The sequence below is a fragment of the Anolis carolinensis genome, chromosome 3, assembly GCF_035594765.1.
Source record: "Anolis carolinensis isolate JA03-04 chromosome 3, rAnoCar3.1.pri, whole genome shotgun sequence".
Taxonomy (NCBI): Eukaryota; Metazoa; Chordata; class Lepidosauria; order Squamata; family Dactyloidae; genus Anolis; species Anolis carolinensis.
In genome coordinates, this window is record NC_085843.1 from 53968556 (window position 1) to 53991223 (window position 22668).

Consider the following 22668-nt stretch of genomic DNA (forward strand, 5'->3'; position numbering starts at 1 on the left):
AAAGGGAGCTGGTAGCTAAGAATAGACAGGTTATGGAAATAGATATTTTTCAGTTGAAACCAAAGGGGAAAGACATATCAAGAAAACAATAGTATTGTTTTTGAAGTGGAACAAAATAGACAGCTCTAGGTATCTCCCACTAGCTACTCAGCTCACCAATGGCTTTCAAAACCATTTTCAAACCACACCTCACAAAGCCTCTTGTAGAAGTCATATAGGAAGTCATTGTCTGCAAATGAATCACTCATTTTGCTTTACAAATAAGTTTGGTTTTCTTTTATATATCACTGTGAATTTCTCCCAGACACTATTTCAGTCTTTCTTCTGTTTCAGAACCCTTTAAAAAGTGTTTATCTAGGACTTCTTCAAGTCTTTTTGAAGCACTCCATTAGTTCCTCTTGAATTACAGTATGAATAGAAAAATATATATTTATTTATTCACATAATAGACATCTATTTGTAACATGAGATCACCATCACTCTCATCCAGGAATTTAGCAGAGCTACTTAAAATGGTGGTCAGTAGACCTAATGCATGAGCTAGGAATTGTCAGTCTACAGTGAGACAATAAAGTAAGAAATAGTTGTAATTAAAAAGCACAAATACAGTGCTGATCCCTGTCACACTAGGAAAGAAGCCGTGCCAGTCCTTCACATCAGATAAAATGGAAAGCATTGATACAGAGCATTTATGAATCCATCTGTAACTATATTAATTCAGCATCCATTGTTTTTAATTCAAACTCATCAACAATATTAATCTGGAAACATCCAATTGAAAACTACTGAGAACATCTTATATTTAATTTTTGATGCACTGTTAATTTTTAGGAACTATGTAGCCTTAATTTCAACAGTAAGACAATAAGGAGATTTTAGTGGATGTTCCACACAAGAAAGTGTGCAATGTTATGTAAATGTACTTGCATCACAGAAAAGAAATAGCATGTATGTTTGCCTTCAGAATTTATGAGCAGAATGTTTTACTGTCAATATTCCATTTATCAAACGAGAAGCCTGGCTTCAGCAAGCCTCCGTTCAGCATTCAAACATTATCTCTGGAATACTACATAATTGGGATACAATCTTCAAATCTGTCTGATAAGCATAAAGAAAACCAGATAACCAGTCAGGTCAGCACTAAACTGGAACATACCCACAATTATCACAATCAAAGTGAACAAATGCTGTACAGCCAGATAGACTAGAGAGAGGAATGCAAACCACTGAGACATTCTGCATCAGGCAGACATGCATTGTGATATGCTGATGCCTCAAATGTACTGATAAGGACAAAAGTGAAAGCAAGTTTGATGAGTAGTTAGCAAGCCTGAACATTAAATGAATCCAATGAGATGTAGATAACATGCATGCTGTTTGAAACACATCTTTTGGCAACAAACTTCTTACTTTCCTAACAGGCAACATTAACTTAGAGAAAGATAATAGGATAATAGAAGACTGTGGTCAAGAAATTTGCAAGTTGTGGCTCTGCCTGCTCTAGTGAAAAGTAATTTCTTCTTTGTTTTTAAAATTTCTATCATAATCTTAACAACATTAACATCTTGGTTCTGTGGGAAACTGTCAATGTCATTCGAATTCCATTTCATGTTTGCCTTGAGGATTATTATTAGATAGTGCCCTTACTCTAAAATATCGCACAAGAATATTGTGACAGTAGGAAGAAAATAGAAGCCTGTGTATGAAAGTCATTATCCTATTTTTTTTAAAAATGGCATCACTGAAAAATCCTTTGTAGCAGCACATACCCTAGACAGATTAACATTGCCCAAACACATTAATGTAGTCATTCATATTAATCTTTGTTAATTCTTGATTAAGTTAGAAGAAAATAATAGTTTCTACTCTCACACTTAATAGATTATGGTTCTTTTCATGTTTCTTAAAATAACTTAAGAGATGACCCATAAAAAACATGGTGAGATGGAAGGATCATGCACACACAAGTTCCTTATAAAAAAGGACATGCACACACTTGTTTTCAGTAAGAAGTAGGCATGGGGTAAATGACTGTATGAAAACCTGCAGACTTAAGTATACAAAGAAGCCCTGAAGAAGTTGTTAATTGTATGCCTTCCCTTTCACAGATAAATACAATCTCCAGACTCACAACTACTTTACACAAAAGCAAAATACTTGACTATCCACCACTCAGCAACAACAGAAATCAATTGCTTCCATTCCATTCAAGGGGCATCTAACAATCCAGCCTTGCTTTAAGAACTTATCATACAGCCTCAGACAACAAGGAATTGAACTCCAGGCAGATAAGGGAAGGGGATGTTTAATCTGTGCCCAACACTAAAATCAATGGGCTACTGTAGGTTGGATGAATTTCTGTCCCTCCTCTGCCTGACTTCTCAAAAATTAATCTTCAGCGTTAGTAAAGGATGTAATGAGAAACTTCAACCAAGCAGAGTGCTACAAGGAATAAGCTAGATCTTGAAACCCAAGAGCAGCAGTTCCAAAAAACATTCCTTTACTAGATCTACATGCCAATTTGCATAATAATGCCAAGCTGCCACAAAACTAAATCTACACAGCCATTTAGCTGCCTCCTCATATTGAAAAAGAATTTCATGTCTTGTGAAAGTTTACTTTGCCAAGACATTTTTCAAGTCTTGCTTAAACATCTCCCCGTCAACAAAGAGGTTTTACTTTCAATCAATTTGTGTAGCTTTGAAAAAAGAAAACTTATCTTGATACAATTTGAAGGGAAAGTTGCTTCTGTTACATAATACTCCCAACTCAATGTTTCACATCAAACAACTGAATAAAAAAGGAAAGAAACCTGGCTATTTTGTTTCCCATCTCAGGCAACATTTGGTATTTCACTAAGATTTCCATGAAACATCATGTGTATGAGAGGTGAGCAATTGACAGGGGTAGAGGGCTGCATTGCCCTCACTCCTGATTTTGGAGGGCCACAAATCCTTGTCCCTAAATACCACCGGGGGCATGAGGGGCAATTTTGTCATTTTTCTTTATTTGTTTGGCTAACTCTGGGCTGTTTTAAGCACAGGAGATGCTTTTTCTGGTCGTTTCTTACATAAAAGGTCCAGGAGGCTCCAAATACAGTAGAGTCTCACTTATCCAAGCCTCGTTTATCCAAGTTTCTGGATTATCCAAGCCATTTTTGTAGTCAATGTTTTCAATATATTGTGATATTTTGGTGCTAAATTCGTAAATACAGTAATTACAACATAACATTACTGCATACTGAACTGCTTTTTCTGTCAAATTTGTTGTAAAACATGATGTTTGGATGCTTAATTTGTAAAATTATAACCTAATTTGATGCTTAATAGGCTTTTCCTTAAATCCCTCCTTATTATCCAAGATATTCGCTTATCCAAGGTTCCGCCGGCCCGTTTAGCTTGGATAAGTGAGACTCTACTGTACAAGAAAAGTGCACCCCCTATAGGCAGCATTTGAGGGCAAATATGTATTTTTTAACATTTTCAATAATGTTGGGGCCTGCAAATGACAAAAGTAGTGCTGAGAACCAAACGCACTGTCCATTTTCTCAAACACATCACATAATTGTCAAAAACAGCATCTAGTTCGTGATGCACAATATTCCAGAACTGATATATCCAAACAGCAGAATAATACTCGTTGTTCTTTTAAGTGATAAATACATGTAATGGGAGGGAGAGACAACAACATGCAAAAGGTTGGCTCTGGAAAAGCTCATTGTAAGAGTAATTCATATTAAATACTTAGCATGAATAAAATGATAGGATGACAGCTGAAGGAATTAAAGGGCTATCTGGTGAAAACCTGAGCCACAAAGATGGACAATCTTTTAAATTCTCTACAGATTAATCAGCACGAGACCAATAACTCTGCAGGATTCAAAAGCCATGTACAAGTAAGCTATTATGACATAATAAATGCTCTCACTGCAACGATTCTACATTTACCAAGACTAACTAGTAGCCGTATTCAAGTCTCTTCTGTTTTTCTTTTAAAAAATCAAAGCCAACAATTATATCTGCGAAATACTAGAGTCCTAGCACTTCACCTTCATTTGGCTGGGGATCTTTCCTGTACCAGTACTATGCTCAATGTTTTCCTCTGTAAAATCTCTCCCTCCCCTCAACAAGAACAGCACCTCTCCTGATGCCTACATGGTCTCCATGTTAGTTCTCAAAGCAGCATGATGCCATTTACCTGGTGTGATCGGGTGGGCACGCTGTTTACCAGACTCTCTGTGTCAGAGGGGGACTTCCGTGGAGCCTGCTTAACTGGAGACACCAAGCTCTCAGAGGTACTGCAGCTGATGAGGTGGCAGAGCAGAGTTTGCAGGACAATGTTCAAGAGTAAACACAAAACAGAACAAAACAAAAACAAATGCAAATGATGGCAGGATGATATGGCATCTTAGGCCAAAATAAAGGGTGATCTCAGTGAGTGACAGACAGCTCGTACATCCTCTCCATACTTCTGTTCAACACAGGCATCTCTTCTTCCCTCACAAGTGTGTCCAATATAACTTTTCAGTGAGCTTCTAATCTCTACTACATTAGTGACCCTGCCAGGATCCATGGAAACAATTCCCTGTAATATGTGTCTGAGGCACCAGCATTCACTTCCATGTAACCGCATCATTAAAGACTATTTCTTTTCTAAACAATCATTTCCATGGGCTTCAACCTATGTTACAGGAGCCAAAATACAAGTCCTCAACAAGATATCACCTCTAAACTGCTATGGAACTCTCTTTACAAAGAGGTTTGTCTGTGCACAACATATGGTGTCAGTTCAGACATTTTTAATCTCTCGAACATTTATGTCTTTTAGGTACTGAAAGGATGCTGTATTTTAGACTCATAAAATAACATTTTCAATCATGTTTATTTGTTTTATATTTTATTACTGCTATTTGTTTTTTATTTGTGTTGGGAAACCCTTAGAATAAATATTACAAAGAATAGCGTGCTAAATTAATGAATGAAACCTCATGTACTTAAAAGGGATTTCATGGAGGATGCCTTACTCAATGCAGTCTTAAATCCTTTAAACAAGTGGAATAAGAATCTGCTTTCATGTATCGGATATACTAATGTTCCTGTTCAGAAAGTGGCCACTGTGATAAATATCTAGCTTTACGCCAAGATGGGGGTAAAAACCCTGACTCGGTTAGCTGCCTCTGCTGAGATCAACCTTTCACCAACATGTTATACAGTTGGCCTTCTGTATTCACAAGGGATTGGTTCCAGGACTCTCCATGAACATCAAAATCCACAGATGATCAAGTCCCATCATACAAAATGGTGAAGGAACAAAATGCAAGGCTGGAAACAGACTGATCAACTATGAAATGGTGGAAATCATGCATTTTCACCAAGCACTAGGCTTGGATTCCTGCCATTTCACAGATCCTCAGTCTCTCTCCAACTTCATGCTTATTGTGTTGTGTATTTTGAATCCATCATTGGTTGAATTTGCAGACTGAATCTGCAGATGCAAAGTCTGCAGCTACAGAAAGCCAACTGTGTTCCAGAGGTTTTGGAATACACCCAGTACCTGTCCCAGTTAACAAACACAATGGTCCTCATGAATGGGAACTGTAATCCAAAATGTCTGGAGATCATACATTGAAGAAAGCTGCACCTACTTTTTTTCTCCTACACAACACATTCGTAACATGTATAAAAACACACATGGATAATGACAGTATGACAATGACATAAGCAGAACATGGTTCTCTGCAAGCCATTATTTTCTCTTGTCCAAAAGGCATATTTAAACATTATTTAAAAAGCAGATACATGAGATATGCAGCAGTACAAAGGGAACTACAGTACTGAGAAAAAAAGATATGTCAGTATCAGTAAATGAAATTCCATTCTTACTGGGACTGAACATAAAGATGTCAGAAAATAAAATGCTTGGAGGTCTTTCTAAGATTTCATGAATGTTTGTACGTATCTCAAAACATATAGGACTTTCAATTATTTACTTAACACGAAGTGAGTTTCTTCTCTCACAATGTACACAGTCCAAATCCCCTCCCCCTTTCATGCATGTGAGTTTGTTGCCAAGCAATGGGGTACTGATTCTGGCAAATAGCACTGTTGCCACAATTGACAAAATGAAACAACAAATTCAAGCAAGTAGATGAAATGAGCTGCCCCTTCACCAACAGTCTACAAAACAGAATTCCAGCACAAGTGATGGAGTTATGTTAGGCGGGTAGTCAGCAAGGGAGGCAGAAATGTGCACACTCATACACACAAAGTATCAAAGAGCAACTACCAATTTGATTAGTTACCATGATATATAGTGGGACTGGAAGAGGAGACCCAGCCCTGTTACATTCCCAATCTTGCGTCTATATCGGGATCTCTGTAAGGAGAGGAAGATAAGAACAGGATCCGATCCCAGTACACAAAAGAAGAAAGGAAAAAACCAAAATTTCAGAGCAAGAACAGAAGTTGTGATACTGCCATGCAAGGGTTCCCATCTCCACCCAAATCAGTCCATTAAACCGATAGTGTTAGTTTCATTTAGCAATTAAAAGTAAAAATTGTAATTACAGGATAGACACATCTTTTCATTTAGTAACCAACAGGAATATTAATATTATTTTAATGTTGACACTGCTGGGGAAACAATAACAGCAATAGAATAATTTAGTGCATGTATATTATTGTTCCAAACCCTTCAAGTATTTTTCAACAGTGAAGCATGGACAGAAAGTTAAATACTCATGTTAGATTTAGGGATCCAAATGTGCCGATCAGAGTAAACTGCCTTCAAGCCATTATGGAAAGAGCGCATGCAGAAAGAAAACTAAGCTTTCCACATGGGACTCTTTAGTTTATGTAGCAGACCACTGCACTCACTCAGTCATACTACTAACCTCTGCTGCAACCCCTCTCTATGATCTTCAGCTGAAAAGAAGGTATAGTGGGAAAATTGCCAATTAAACACACCTATCAAGAACTCGATTTTTAAAGGCTTCGTTGATCAATGGATCTACAAAGGTCTGGAAAGAGTTGGGCAGTGAAATGACAAATCCCTGATGTGTGTTCTATTTTTGTTCATAAGGATACACTTCTGTTTGAATAAGGTGATAAAGAAAAGAAGATAAAGACCCACCACCACACCACAAAAGAAACCCATCACAAAAAAATTAATAGCATTCCAAAAGCTCTGGATCAAATGTCTACAGTATAAAAGCTCCTCAAAATGAAATTAAGTGCAGGGGGGAAAAGAAGTCATGCAAATGGTGAAGCCAGTGAAAAGAGTAGAGGAACTGCTTTTCCCAAAGCTGGAGTTGGAAACCTCTGGCAAGCAGACTGTTGTCAAGGAGTTGGCAGCAATACTCCAAACTGAGAAATGAAGTTGTGCAATCCAAAATGTAGAAAGTGTCCAGCAATTTACCTTTATCCCGGGAGTTTCAAAAGCTCCTTATTTTTGCATGGGGGAGAGGGTAGGACTGCCTCTCCAGACAGTTTATACAATACCCTTCCAATTCCATGAATACAATAATATCTAGCAGAACTGTACGAATGTAAAGGGGCAAAGTATATGGACAACAAAGCTGAAATTTATTTGTTTTGAGGGAGAAGTGTGTCCCAGCTGTTATAATACACTTAGTAATGAAAACAAAAATGAGCAAACAAAAATAAATAAATCTAACTCTAACCTTTTTTTATTAAAAAATAAGCAACAAGTAGAAAAATATCTTACCCAGAGTAATGTTTTTTAGAATTCTTCTTTCTGTACACGACACACACAATAAGAATGATGAGTAAACCTAAACCCAGAACTCCACCAATGCTTATTCCCGCCACAAGGGTAGGGGTAAACAGAGGCAAGTTTCCTGAGTAGGAAAGAAAAGTTAGATTCAGTTTGGTCCATTTTGAAATTGGTAAACACTTTTAAGTGGATGTAAGCCATTATTCTTTTTTGGATGTTAAATTCATGCATTAAACATGTATCAGCTACTGTATGTCTTTGGCTCTTTTTGTGTTGTGTACTAGATCTGAAGTACAAAAACACAGTATCGTCAACACAAAACAAAGAGAAAAGTCCAAAACGAATCCTGTCTAGATGTCAAAGTGACAGGATCTGTAGTATGACTAAAGTCCTAAGACAGAGCCTGCAAACTTGAAAGATCAGATTGAAGTGTGTTAGTACCAGTTTATTCTTAAGGTTTTAGAAATCTAAGTGTGTTTTCAGACTGTAGACCAGTGGTTCTCAATCTGTGGGTCCCCAGATGTTTTGGCCTTCAACTCCCAGAAATCCTAACAGCTGGTAAACTGACTGGGATTTCTGGGAGTTGTACGTCAAAACACCTGGGGACCTACAGGTTGAGAACCATTGAGGTAGACCCTCCAATGGGCTGCACTAAGTCCCACACATAGCCCTCCAATCAGAAAAATTAAAACTGCAAGGGGGCACCAGTCTCCTCCTGCTTTATTTTTATATTTTACACTTCCAGGTCTTTTCAAGGCCCTCTGGTCCAACAAAACTACTATTCATTTTCCCCACTTCTGCACTAGACAAAACACTGCCAGATAATCAGTTAGGTCTTTCAACTTCAAATCTGAAGCGAAATTAAGAAGCATGCTCTAAAATGTATGTTCCTCTCTTTTTGTTAAATTTTAATTCTCTTTTCCAACATGTAAAGTATTTGCATGCTGATGGTAACTTTATGAGGAAAAAAAGAAAATCAGGTTGACTGGTTTAAGGCCCCCTCAATGAAGCCATTTCATGCTTCAACATTCTGTTGTCTCCTGTGAATAAGGCAGTGTAAAATATACAAGCCTCCAATAAAGTGTGAAGGGCACATGTACATGCAACATAGTACAGGTACCTTGAAATACTCAGAAACATCAGGAAAAAAATTAAGCCATTGTTTCCAAATAATCTTATGAAGCATATGGCACATTTTACATGTATATCCATTGTAGTTGAAAGTTAGCTCCATTGCATTATCATGAAAGACGGTTAACCAGAAGACAGGGAATGACATAGCAAATACAGGATACATGAAACTTTTGGTATCTGTACCAGAGGAATATATACATACACACATACACACACACACACACACACACACACACACACACACACATGTGCACAATAGGCAAGTAATAGCACTAAAATATGGCAGGGAACTATTTTGGGCTGGGAGCCAGACTGCCTCTTGGGACACTCCCCGTGTTGAATAACATCCCTTCCCATTTGAAATCTGACAACTTCCTTAAAGTCAGACACTGCTATCTGACATTGTCAGAGTCCCACCTTTATCCGACACAATTAGTGCTCCTTTTCTACATCTCAGTTTGGAGATAAAAGCCTTTTCATAGATTCATAAAAAAACAAAGGGGAAAATGGGACACTTCGAAAAGATGCATATTCATGCTGTTGTTAAGGGAATTTCTTAAACACACTGGGCTTGTGCTTTCGACTGAGGATAAAGTTTCTATTTTTTTCCACTCGCTCTTCAATTGACAACAAAATAATTTCAATACAAGGCATCTAAAATTATTCTAGAACAACCACAACAACACATAAGTGAAGTCTAAGAAAGAGCAATTTCAGTGAAATAATGACACAGAAAATTGCCTCAGCCATTGTTACACACACTCTTACCAGGGACTACTGTACCTCTCTCCACAACTCTGACTTTGATTTCTCCTGGAGTGACAACTATATCTGGAGGGTTCTTGACATCACAGATGTAAGTTCCATTGTCTTGAAACTGCATGTTTGCTATATTGATAGATGCATCTTTCTTGTTCAGGTCTCCAGCCCAGCTGCTTCTGTCTTTAAATTGTGTACTTTTCCCAGGGTATGCCTTCCCATTGGAATAGTAGAAGAACTGTTATCAAGAACAGAAAACATTATGCAGTGATAAAGCCTTATTTTTAAAAGTATGCAGTTAATTATATCACATTATCATGTTTGCTAAACTTTTCCAACACCCAAACTCCAGACCGTATGTAACAATCCCAAGATTGGACTGAATCATCCACACAGATACTATTATTTATTATTTATTTATTTACAGCATTTATATTCCGCCCTTCTCACCCCGAAGGGGACTCAGGGCGGATCACATTGCACACAAAAAGGCAAACATTCAATGACATGACACAGAACAGAGACAGAGACAAGACGCAGGCACCAGGCTGGCCTCGAACTCATGACCTCTTGGTCAGAGTGAGTTGTTGATTTGGCTTGCTTTCCAGCCTGCGCCACAGCCCGGTCCTAATTTTACAAATACTAATTTTCCTTTGTAAAGAAATAGACCTTATGTGTGACAAAATTTGTATTCTCTGCATCTGTTTGTGTTAAATATGGTGGGGAAAAAACAGACTCTGACAGAGATAAACAGCCACAGAAAGTAAAAGGCTCTTTAAATTGAAGCTTCTGGCTGATAGAGATACACAGTTTATAGGTGAATGACTTACTGGGCTTTGACTTAGTTGTTTAGCCTATTTTACTTTATAGTGGAAGAAAAGGTCCAAACAGGTGATATCTGGTTATGGGGGGGGGGGGGTCAGTTCATTTCAATCTGATTGGATACTGGATTAAGGGCTGTCTGTTTGGGGCCAAATAGAGATGGAGTTCAAGCAAGTGACAGCTGATGAAGAAACCAGGCTGTGGGAAGAGTTCAGAACAAAGTGGAGAATTGGACTGAGGGCAGAAGGAAGCTGAAAGTAGCCAGCCTCAAGTTAAAATCATACTTCTAAATTAATTGGGGTAGTTTACTAGGAGAAATGGCAATTCTGACAGTATGAACTAGAACTATTCTTCAAAATAGCAATTACAAACAGCTTTAATAACTAACATTTGTGAAATATATATTAGAAATTAGAAAAAGAAGCAAATGTAACTGAATAAATGCATTTTAGATAATACATTAATGTTTGTTTGTATAAAGATATGAGATCAGCCCAGAACATTTGCAGGTTTTGTGGTTTTGATTATTCACATATTTGATTAATATGTGTTCTCTAGGAATCTAGGATCTAGGATTCCTACATTATTTGATGATCAACTGCAGCCACAGAGTTCTGCTAGGGGACCTAGAGATTACTAGAGATATTCCTGACTCTTTGATCAACAGCCATGGGCATAGAGATTTGTAGAGAAGTGTTCTTTCAGGTTTAATTTGTGTGCTTTTTCACATTTGTGGGGGTCCTCTGCCCCAACCGCAGCAAATGTGGAGAGTCAACTCCACATTTTAAATCCACACACACATGCACTTTTTTGTCCTGCACTTGCCAAACTTAAGCAGTTGGGTCTAGCTGCAGGACAAAAAAAAACCCTTAAGAAATGGGGTTACAAAGTAGAGTCCATGACATGCGAGTGTGGGGAAGAGCAAACCACAGACCATCTATTACAATGGAGTCTGAGCCCTGCCACATGCACTATGGAGGATCTTTTTCAGAAACACCAGAGGCACTCCAAGTGGCCAGCTAAAGGACATTTAGTATAATGCCAAGTTGTTGTCATTGTTGTGTATTTTTTTTTACTTTGTGTTTTCAAATACATTAAATCTTGTACCCTTGGTTCACTTCTGACACGATAAATAACCCAACTGCTCAAGGCAGGGCTATCGTATGGTAATAGCAATAAAGTCGCTAGAAGTGACTCAGTAGTGAAGCAAGCCAGGAGTAAAGATAAATATACCACATAATTAGAGATAGGGAGGGCTGATTTCTAGTCCTTTGAAAAAACCAAGAGTAATACATGGGGAACTCTGAAAGTAGTTACAAGTATACATGGTAAGATACACCTCATTTCAGACCATTGTTCCTCTTACAAGTCTCTTTTGGACATATAACTTCCACCACAGAAAAGATCTGTTGGCATACATTTTGAGGCCTGCCCTAACTAGCTATGAGAACACAATGCTTAATCCATCACAAGGAACCCTGGTTCAAACAAGCTCTCATCCAAACTCGTCTTTTGCTAGCAATATACACAGAAGTACAATCCTTGAAGGCAAGAAGAAAAGGATGCACGTTGTGATGTAATTCTAAAGCAGTATTCAACACACACATTCTTACTAGTTAATGATAGAGAGCAGGACGAAAAAGGCAGGAAAATATGGAATGGCTTGAATAATCAATAAACTCTTATGCAGATGTAGTTTTATTTCTATCACTGTCTCTTACCGACACAGAAGTAGTTGATCCCTCTGCTTGAAAACTCCAGGTAACAGAAGCCGCACTGCTGATCACTTCTGATGATGCAAAGGTGCAAGGAAGTTTTGCCTCTGTTCCATTCTCCACAGAAAGTTCTGCTGGTGTGTGTACATCCACAGCTGAAACCTGGGCTATCAAGAACACCATAAGCATCAGAAGATTTGATCCTTATTAATCAGTGCAAAAAGAAAACTTTTATTTAGAGAGCAAATCATATATGTGGACATGTACAATATGACAAGCACTTATTAGTGATATAGACAAAATTCATACTTACACTTTCCAATTTGTTAACACTGCAGACCGTACCTTGTCATTTTAATCACTACGATAGCTCTACATTATCAAAGAGGTGTCTATATAAAGTTGTCTGGGAAAGGAATTCCTCCATTTGCAAGGAAATAGATAGTATTCATATAGGTTAATGCAGAGTGTGGGAATTTGCATGCTAAATGTGGTTGTCAACTCAAAGCCCCTCAGGAATCTAAAAAAAAAAAAAAAAATAGGGGAAGACAACCTCACAATGCCTCTTATAACCCTCTAACCTCGAGCAGTTTCCCAATTTCTGGTTTAAAGGAATCAGTTGGAGCTAGCATCATTTTATGACGGGAGAAGTGGAAGCTAGAACACTAGAACACTTCTCAAGCCTACTCAAAATTGGTCCCTTAAATCCCTAACAATGTACACCCAGTCATATTTCCATTTCCTGTCCAATCACCTGTGTGGTCAAGATCAGTAAACAAACTTTACAGAATGTTCTCTTGATAATTACTGAAATATAGTTGGCCATCCACACTGGTGGGCTTCATTTTTGCATATATTTTATTATTTGTGAATATAAGTAATATGTTCTCTCTAGGCATCTCTAGGAAATCTGTCAAAATTTGATCATAGGTATTAAAAAGTTGGTTTTTTTTATTCATAGTTTTTTTTCACAGTCATGGAGGTCTTGCACACCTAAACTGAAGAAGCAGCTATAAAACTTTCTAGTATAGACTTCCTTCAGATTTATCACAATGCACGAAGGGATAAGAGCAACAATAGAGCTCCTGGAGAGGCCATGTCAAGAAAGCCTGAAAGCAGCATTCAATCCTCTCTCTGCTGCAACCAGGAAGCCACAACAAAACTGCAATCACTGACAATTTTTTAATACAGGGTGTTTGAAAAAGAACTCCTGGGTTTTAAGTTAAAACACATTAAAACTAGGGAGTTCTTTTTCAAACACCCTGTATATTACAAAGGTCCAGAAAGCACACAGTGAGCTGTGTGTAAGTCAACTGAGGTTTACAGGGTCCAAAAACAGCCTTCTTCTATTATTTCTACTTAGATATTGCAAAAAAAAAAAACCTCCATTGTATAAGAATATACTGTCATTTCAAAAATGTTGGAGACTGGTCTAGTAGGCTAATGAAGAAATGAACTTTTCTTTTCAATATTGTATGCAAAAATATGCTGGTTGGAATTAATAGACTTAACTCTATAGACTTTCATTTAAACTTTCCATTAGGCTAGAATGTAGCAGTTTTATTGAAAAAAAAATTATTGGAGCAGGTTGTGATCACAGCAACTGTTCAAATGTATTTTGATATACCAGTGTTAATATGATGAAAAGTATGATAAAATAAATGAGATATATTGGGCTACAGGACATAATGCTATACCATAGATTAATATTATGGCTGATTTTCTCTCCAGGCTGACCATGCAATTCTAACTCTTGGACTTCTATCACTAACTTTGTTTTTCTATCCTTATGATCATTCCCTGGATTTCAGACCCTAAAGTAATAACTACGTTGGACAGGCAAATGTGTTTATTGCTGGGCCAATTACCAACATTAATTCTAAAATGAAAACAGAGAAATTCAGAAAACATAACAGTAAAACTCTATTGTATAGCATATTAAACATCTAGTTTCCCCTGACCTCACAGCTATCATCAATCCAAAATTCTTATCAGATCTATAATGATCACTATCAACCTTTCCTATTTATTCCTATCTTGAATTCTCTCTGGACCCATCTTGTGCCTGTCCTGAGCATCTCCAGTCTTACCTGTTCAGTATCCCTATCTCTAACTGTTCCTATTTGACAGGTTCGATTATCTTAGCTCACACTAGAACTGGACGCAGCTACAATTCCCCTGATGTAGGACCACAATTTGTATGTACACCTGGGTTCAACCCTGAGTCTAGAACACTGGTTCCCAATCTTTTTTGACCAGGGAACACTTTGATTTTTTTGTTGTTAGCAGGGACCACAAGGTTCAAGAATAATAAACCATGTTAATCTAAAAATAAACTTTAATTAAAACTTTTAACATATTCATTAAACTTAATAGTAACATGAATTAACAGTACTGTTATAATATTAAAAAGAACATTTTAATAGAAAATTAAATTTGGTTTGCATCAATGTGATTTTTGAGCTTGCATCTTCTTTACAAGTTGGGTAATCCTGGGGCTAATATATTGCTCAAAGCTACACACATATCATCACTTACTTTCAATAGATTCCTGGACTTGTTTTCAATTACTAGAAAAACAGAAAATCCTTGTTTGCATAAATAAGTTGTGGAGGAGAGCGTAAGATAGAACAAGGCAATTCCTCAAATTTTAGTATAAAAATTGCTTTTTTACACCAAAGCTCCTCAAAAGAATCAGATTAAAAAAAGTTTGGGAACCACTGCTCCAAACCCACTGAACCCCAGATGGTGAGCAGGAGAGAGCACTGTTGGAAGGGGCCATGTTTGTTGGGGGGTCCCTCCTAATCCTCAGGTGACATGAGGAGACTGGTAAAGGCAAGGCAAAAGAAAGTAAACGAAGAGAAGAGAAAAAGGAAGGAGAAAGGAAGGACAGGAGAAAAGAAGGCAAAGGGAAGGAAGGAAGAGACGAGAAGAGAAAAAGGAAGGAAGGAAGACTAGAGCTTCAGGTTTTTGCAGTGGACAGAAGTGCTTTTGCACAGCTAAGGCTTGTGCATCACTTGTACCCTTTCCTAGAAATGTCTGATCTGATTGCAGGTCTTAGTTTCGGCAAGTCACTCGATGTGGGATTATTTTTGAAAAGTGTATGGAAATGTCAGCAGGTCCCAAAAGCTGCAGACCTTTGGTAGCCACTGGGATTTGATTCCAACCCGCATGGATACCAAAATCCGTGGAAGTTCAAGCCCCATTATATACAATGGTGTAGCACAATGATATCCCTCATATATAACAGTGAAATCAACGTTTCTTTTGGATTTTTTCTTTTTTAATATTTTCAAGCCACTGAAGGTTGAATCCATGGATAAAAAGAACTACCTAGCGCTAGTTACAGGGAACAGAGATTTCCCTTGCTACTACAGTTGGACTGATTATTCTAGGCACTGTTAAATGTCCTAACTATGACCTATAACTGTGGCTTGGATCCAGGTTATCTGAAGGAAGATGTTCTCCTGGATAAGCCTGTCTGAATTTTGAGATCTTCAAAAAGGTTCTTCCTTTTGTCCGCCACCCTTAAGTAAACCCAGTGGGAGCACAGGATAGGGCCTTTTTCCTGGCTGCTCCTAGGCTCTGGTACTTCCTTTCTAGAAAGGTGATCTCTATGGTGTCCTTCTAGCAACAAGCAAAGATTTGGTTGTTTTGTTTGTTTCTAAAGGCCTTTAGGAATTGATTGCTCATGAAGAAAGAGTTTTTAATAATATGTTGCATTGTTCTGTATTTTGTAATGGCTATGTTTTTGAATTGTCTGCCAGTTAACTTCAGGTCTAAATTCAAGGTACCAGTGATGACATTTGAAGATCTAAAGACTTGGGATCTCAGTACCTGAAGGAGTAACACTCTATGCATATCTCTGCCAGGGGATGGTGTCCCATCAGTAGGGGCAGCATGATGTGGAATAACATGGGAGAGGTATATCCAAATTATAGAATTCCCTAGCCATGGGGGTCCAATTACTGCTAACATTAGCTTCTTTTTGGTGTCAAATCAAGACATGGCATTATATTAAAGCTTTATGGCTTAATTTTGCTTAATTGTGCATGCATATGTTTTGAACTACTGTAACTTTAAAACTGTCGTAGCTTATTGTTATATTTAAGATGTTTTTATCCTGCTTCAGATATATTCTTTTTTTCTCAAAGAAAACCTGTACACTATCACAATAAAAGATGGGATATAAACATTTTAATTTAAAAAGCTTTTAATGATTTAATTATAGTTTGTGATTTAGTGATACAACCTTATTACCGATATCTATTTTAATTTCTGTAGGTCATCTTGAACCCCAAGGCTATGAAAAAGTTACGAATAGTGTAGTGGGTTAAATACCCTAAATGTACCAGATGCCATCTGCTCTTACAAGCTAAGCAGAGTCAGCTCTGGTGAGGATTTGGATGAGAAACTTCCAACAAATACAAGGTGCTGTAGGTTACACTTCAGAGGAAGGAACTGGCAAAACTATATTTGAATATTCCTTGCCTAATATTCCTTGCCTAACTGTATGAAATTCATAGGAGCACCATGAGTCAACAAGAAACTTGAAGGCCCATACACACATAGAAACAGAAGTAACAGTAAATTACACTTGTCCTCTAAACTTAATTAGTCAAAATATTATAAAAGGAAGAACGACTTCCATTCCTTAGATACTGTGCAATAACTTAGTAGGCCCTTGCTATCCACTGGGATTTGGTTCCAGGAACCCCTGTGGATTCCAAAATCCATGGATGCTCAAGTCCCATTATATACAACAACATAAAAAAATAGTGTTCCTTATATAAAATTGCAACATCAAGTTTGCTTTTTAGAACTTATTTTTATATTTTTAGGGTGTTGACAGGTTGACCATAGTATTACAGTATAAGGTTACTGTACAGCATTAGCCATTTAGGTTTCCCACATATTTTGTGCCTTGGAACTCTGGTGTACTGATTAACACAGTGAAAGTGTTTGGCTACTGCTCACCAACACGAGATGGACTAGACTTGTACCAGCTCCAAGAAACTGTGGGATCTCACAGTAAATGTAATTTATTACAAGTGAAGCCACAATTCAAAAAATTGAAAGAGTCTTTAAGCAGAAATGTTAACTTAATTTGAAAAGAGCAAACTTGGCTCTGAATGATCTGTGGAGATGTTCAAGAATTGTCCAAGTTGGGCATCAGCCAAAGATGCAACTAAACACAGCTCCTCCATAAACACATTGAAAGGAGATATTTCTGACTTAATGTTTTCTAGTAAAATCAGAAAACCCCATCACGTCCAAGCAGAAGAGACTTATTTCTAAGTTGACAGAAAATATAAGATGGTGGGCATACATCCTAAATGAGTAAGTGATATTTCATATATAAACTTTGATCAAGATAATTAACATGCTAGAGGTTCAAAGAAAGTGAATATCTTTTTTCTACATCAACACTCACTGAAATAAATTCTGGAATAGATTCTGATACATGGGATGGGAATACACATCCTCAGAATAAACAGCCTACCATTTGTGTCCTTAAAACACCTGCACTTCACAATGTCCTCAAAATATTTCACACAAATAGCTTGCTTGAAGAAATCCTGTGGATCTCAGAGACAAAACTGGATATGCTAAAAGATGGCGAACATCCAAAAGCAGGCTACCATTCATTAGTTTATGATGTGGAGCTATGTTGCTGACATGAGATGTAAGCTGCAACAATGAAAGTGGTGCACTGAGCAGGATGTTATGTTGCAAATCAGTGTTGAGATGCACCTGCATGTTTGTAGTAAACAATGCAATAAAGGTTGAGCTGGGAAAGAATGGAAGTCTACTTTAGATGATCCTATCAAGGGTGTGCATGTCTTATTTCAATATACATAATACCAAAAGTAACTAATGCTTAAATGACATTTTAAATGATCCTTTGAAATGTATCACCCACCCCCTACCCTCCCCCCGTTTCCCCCTCCCCCCTGGAACAGCAATTCAATATATTATCATTGTATCATTTTAACCGTGTGGAACGCCTGGTTCAAGGTGGTGTATCTTTCGTCTCCATCGCAAAAAAATGTTGTTAATTGTTGGAATGTATCAAATTTTTAAAAGTATTTTAAAAAGATGATCCTATCAAGTGGCCCTATATTCTTATACAAGGATCTTAAAAAGCCATTAAGAATTTGAAAAAAAGAATGGACCAACATGATAGGCTATCTTATACCACATTGTATGAGTCTATGTGCTGTGTCAGTCCTGTTGATCTCTCCAACTAGCCATTAAACTGAAGAATCTCTGTTTGGTCAAATTAGCTGCCAGTGGAAATCTCTTTCACCACGTTTCTTTGCCTTCCAAATTAACATAGTTAACTACACCGGCATACTGGAAAACAGTAGGTATAAAAGAGAGGCAACTGCAATCAATGATAAATCAATGAAACACAAGAAGCTGGTATACACAGATTCAGACCAAAAACCCGTCTAGCTTTCCATGTCTCAGATCAACTGGATTTTCAATTCTACGATCACACTGTAGTTAAATCAAGTTTGAATTAAGCCCTGCTACACTTGGCCTAATGGCCCTTTCTAGCACACTGCAAACACGATCAAAGCAACCTGCTTCTCAGTCCAAGTTAGCATAATTAAAGATAGTAGTTTGAAATTAAATCGTAGAACTGTCAAGGAAAACATCACTCTTATTGCTTAAAGCTTTTTGCCTAGCACCCAGCAATCTGGTGCTTAGTTGGGCCCATATAGCCCAATATCGCCCACTTAAGCACCCTGAAATCCACACAAACAGGAGTCAAGATCCTAAAGAGACTACATTTGTCTAAACCAAAGAGCTTTTAAAGCAAATTAGAACTAAATAGTCAAGTGCTTGAATAATTCCTGTTTGTTTTTATCCCTAGAACCTAGGGGGGAGTACAAATAATCAGCATTTATGTTTCTAATCAAAATATAAAAGCCAGCTTCTAAATGTGATTATTGTTATAAAGGAAACAGGAAGCCTGCTCCTAAGTAAAAAGAGAAACATGTCTATTGGGGATCTTTTCTTTTTAAGCCAAAACATTTTCTCTCAGCAGACAGTTGCTAGGGACCTGTCACCAACCTCCTTCTCGCCTTGCCACTTCTTCCCTCTTTTACATTCATTCACACAGCTTTTGTTCTACTATTTACTTTTCTTCTATTCACTCCTGCCATGTTCACAAATATATTTCCTCTTTATCATTTAGTTTAAACTGAATAGCAAAGAACAGAAATGCAAATCCCATAGCAAGAACACACCATGTTTCATGGAGACAGATTGTGAATTATATATATTGATACCTGTAGCTCCAGAGTTCCAATATTTTATAATCATAACAATAAATGAACTGTGAGACATGGATAGTGACAAGGAATACCTCTGTCCTCAGAGATTTTCACTGAACTGTAGTAATGAAGATGAGAAAACAAAAAGTGGAATACAATTGTAAGTGGACATGTTTACCATTCAGTGTAGTGAGGGGCTGCAATTCTCTCTCATGAATTTGTTTCAAATGTTTAATTTAGGGATTCTCGGTTATTTTGGGCTTCTCTACCTAACCTGCTTCTCTATCTAACCTGCTTCCTATATGCCAAGCCTAGTCTTCCCACTCTTTATTTATTTGCCCCCAGCTGCCCTCTATTATTTCTTGTGACAATAAAAGAGATCCACCTCACTTTGAGCAGGAGACTAGGAATACAACAAAGCAAAGCACTACTTTTCAGCTACCCACTTTTTTAACTTCTATTTGGGCACAGTGCCTATCCCTAGTTTTACCTGACCTCACCAAAAGTCTAAATGAAGGAAGTCGGTCAAGAAAGAAAAAGGCAGTATATAAATAATCATAATCATAGACACATAGAATCATAGAGTTGGAAGAGGCTTCGTGGGCCATCCAATCCAACCCCTTGCCAAGAAGCAGGAAAATCGCATTCAAAGCACATCATCATCATCATCATCATCCTCTTCTTCTTCGGATGGTAGTAATAGTTTAGGGCTATTTCCCCTTGGAAAAGTCAAAACAGAAATCCTGGCTAACAGCTACGAAAATAGTCCACAGTGAAATAAAATTGTCTTATAAATTGTCCACATGCAAGTATTTCTTTTTTATGGGCTTATTTCTTTAAAGAACCACATCCAATACCAATAATTATTTACACTTATATTGAGCTTTAAAAATAGTATGGTAAAATATATCAATCAGTGAGCTATTTATGCTGTATCTGCTAAAAGCCATACAGTATTCTTTTGAGCTTTTATTGTAAAATTGTGGAAGATGCTTCAATATTGCAACAGTCTAGTGCAGCATTGAAAATGGCAAATGAAAACATGATCACAATGGGCAGGCATGTAGCCAGGGTGGGGGGGGGGGGGGCTTGAGGGGCTTCACACACCCCCCCCCCCCCGAAATTCTCAGGGTGGTCCACGAGAACGCCTTACATTTATTATTTAAACTGTTATGTTTATTCATATCATGATCTGATCACCATGTTCAATATATCCCATATGCATGGGGGTATTGGGATAACGATACAAAAGGTTTGCTAGGGTAGATCCTCTCTCAGCCCCCCCCCCCCCAAATCAAAATCCTGGCTACGGGCCTCACAATGGGGCAGCTTTACATAAGCAAAATTGACTGCAGTTTGCAACAATGTTACAAAACATGTTGACTTCCACATATATAGGTAAAGAGTCACTATCAGAAGCTATTTTTTTCATAGCAAAACAGAGGGCATCGTTCCTTCAAGCTATTTAAACCTTACTTGGGTCTCAGAAGAACTTTATCTGGACAAGCATCAATGTATGATTCACTCTAATATAGCCTTCCTTTTAACTGCTGATCTTTACAACTAAATTTGCAAGCCATTCTTTTCTGTGCCCTGCTTAAGCTATAACCCATCTTTGCGAACTGTTCTGTAAGAACAATACATACTACGGACTCCCAGGCCAAACAGCAACAACATCAACAATCCATTTAACATAATTCTAGCATTCACCACCTTCTGATAACCAGTCATTCAGACAGGCAGCTATCATCAGTGTTCATTTAATCATCGATTCAGTTCTTCCACAATTCGCAGAATCAACAGAAGACGAAAGGACTTTTTTTTTTCTCTGCAATCCAAATGATAGACTAGCAGATAGATATATAGAAAAAGATGTGTGCATGTGCAAACATATCTTAATTGTTGCTTTGTGGACAATGTCTCTTCACCTGTCTCAACATGTGTACTACTTGTACCTTATGTTTCTAAGGAAAACTTACATTTAGGTAATAAGTATGAAGTGTGGTTAAAAAAGGAAATTATATTAATGGATCCAAACATTGTTCATAGAATGTACTGAACAAGGAACACAAAAGATTGCTACTTGCTCTTCATTAAAACCTATGTGTAAACAAGCTCTCTGTTATTTTCTTCCATTAAACTGAAATTGGGCTATAACAAATCAGTTCTGCAACTATGCCCTAGCAGGGGGACATTCTTCTTATCCTTATTCTATTATATTTTAGAAATGCTCAGTTTAATGAGAGAAAAGTACAGTATCTTTGTATCTAGTTGGCTCAGTAATGATAGCGAGACCATTTTCCTATACAGTCAGCCTTCCATACCAACTATTTTGCCATCCATAGATTCAACCATCCAGAGCTTGAAAATATCCCCCTCACCTCCCAAAAATTCAAAAAGCTAAACTTGATTTTGCCATTTTCTATGAAGGACACTATTTTACAACACTATTGTATATAATGGGACTTGAGCATCCATGGAATTTGGTATCCACAGGGGCCCTAGAACCAAATCTCAGTGGATATCAAGGGCTCATTTAAATCATTTCACAGAAGCTAAGAAACAGAACTTGTTCATGACTGGGATACTTCAGGTCCCAGTCTTGTTGGGGAAAACAAGATATCAATATTTATTTATTTATTTACAGCATTTATATTCCGCCCTTCTCACCCCGAAGGGGACTCAGGGCGGATCACATTACACATATAGGCAAACATTCAATGCCTTTTAACATAGAACAAAGACAAGACAAACATAGGCTCCGAGCGGGCCTCGAACTCATGACCTCCTGGTCAGAGTGATTCATTGCAGCTGGTTGCAGCTGGCTTGCTCTCCAGCCTGCACCACAGCCCGGGCCTATCACAGTGTCTTCAAGTTACCTGTTGTCTTATGGAATCCCCAGCAATTTAAAAAGGGTTTCTTACATAAGGAATGTTCAGAAGTGCTACTTTACAACAAAAGTAGGGCTTAAAGTGTCATATATGCTAGAACTGTTTGTTTTGCTGTAACAATGGAGAGTAACAAAAAGCTTCAAGCTAACAATGTTAGTGAAGGCCAGACTGTATACAAGCCAAAAGCATAGTCCTTTATAGAAACAACACATATATACTTCATAAAGAATTCTTCTACTTAGCTAATGAATAGACTAAACTTATATCAATAGTGCTTTAAAATAGTAGCACATAATATGATAAGCCTGCATAGCCATTTTACCATCA

The 22668-nt window shown here is 37.6% G+C and overlaps 1 protein-coding gene across 5 annotated transcripts in view; it reads right to left on the reverse strand.

The window, feature by feature from the left end:
• LOC100564977 (myelin protein zero-like protein 1) overlaps window positions 1-22668 on the reverse strand; it is a 33136-nt gene that overhangs the window by 5995 nt on the left and 4473 nt on the right. Inside the window, exons 2-6 of one of the 5 annotated variants that reach the window (XM_008107723.2) lie at window positions 12171-12331; window positions 9637-9865; window positions 7726-7858; window positions 6302-6375; window positions 4198-4303 (exon numbers count right to left, since the gene is read on the reverse strand). In XM_008107723.2, coding sequence (XP_008105930.1) covers window positions 6342-6375; window positions 7726-7858; window positions 9637-9865; window positions 12171-12331 — 557 coding nt within the window. In that variant the 3' untranslated portion in view covers window positions 4198-4303; window positions 6302-6341. Of the gene's footprint in view, window positions 1-4197; window positions 4304-6301; window positions 6376-7725; window positions 7859-9636; window positions 9866-12170; window positions 12332-22668 lie in introns of those variants that run through there. The other 4 variants (XM_008107721.3, XM_008107720.3, XM_016992534.2 and 1 more) reach the window with 4 other exon arrangements.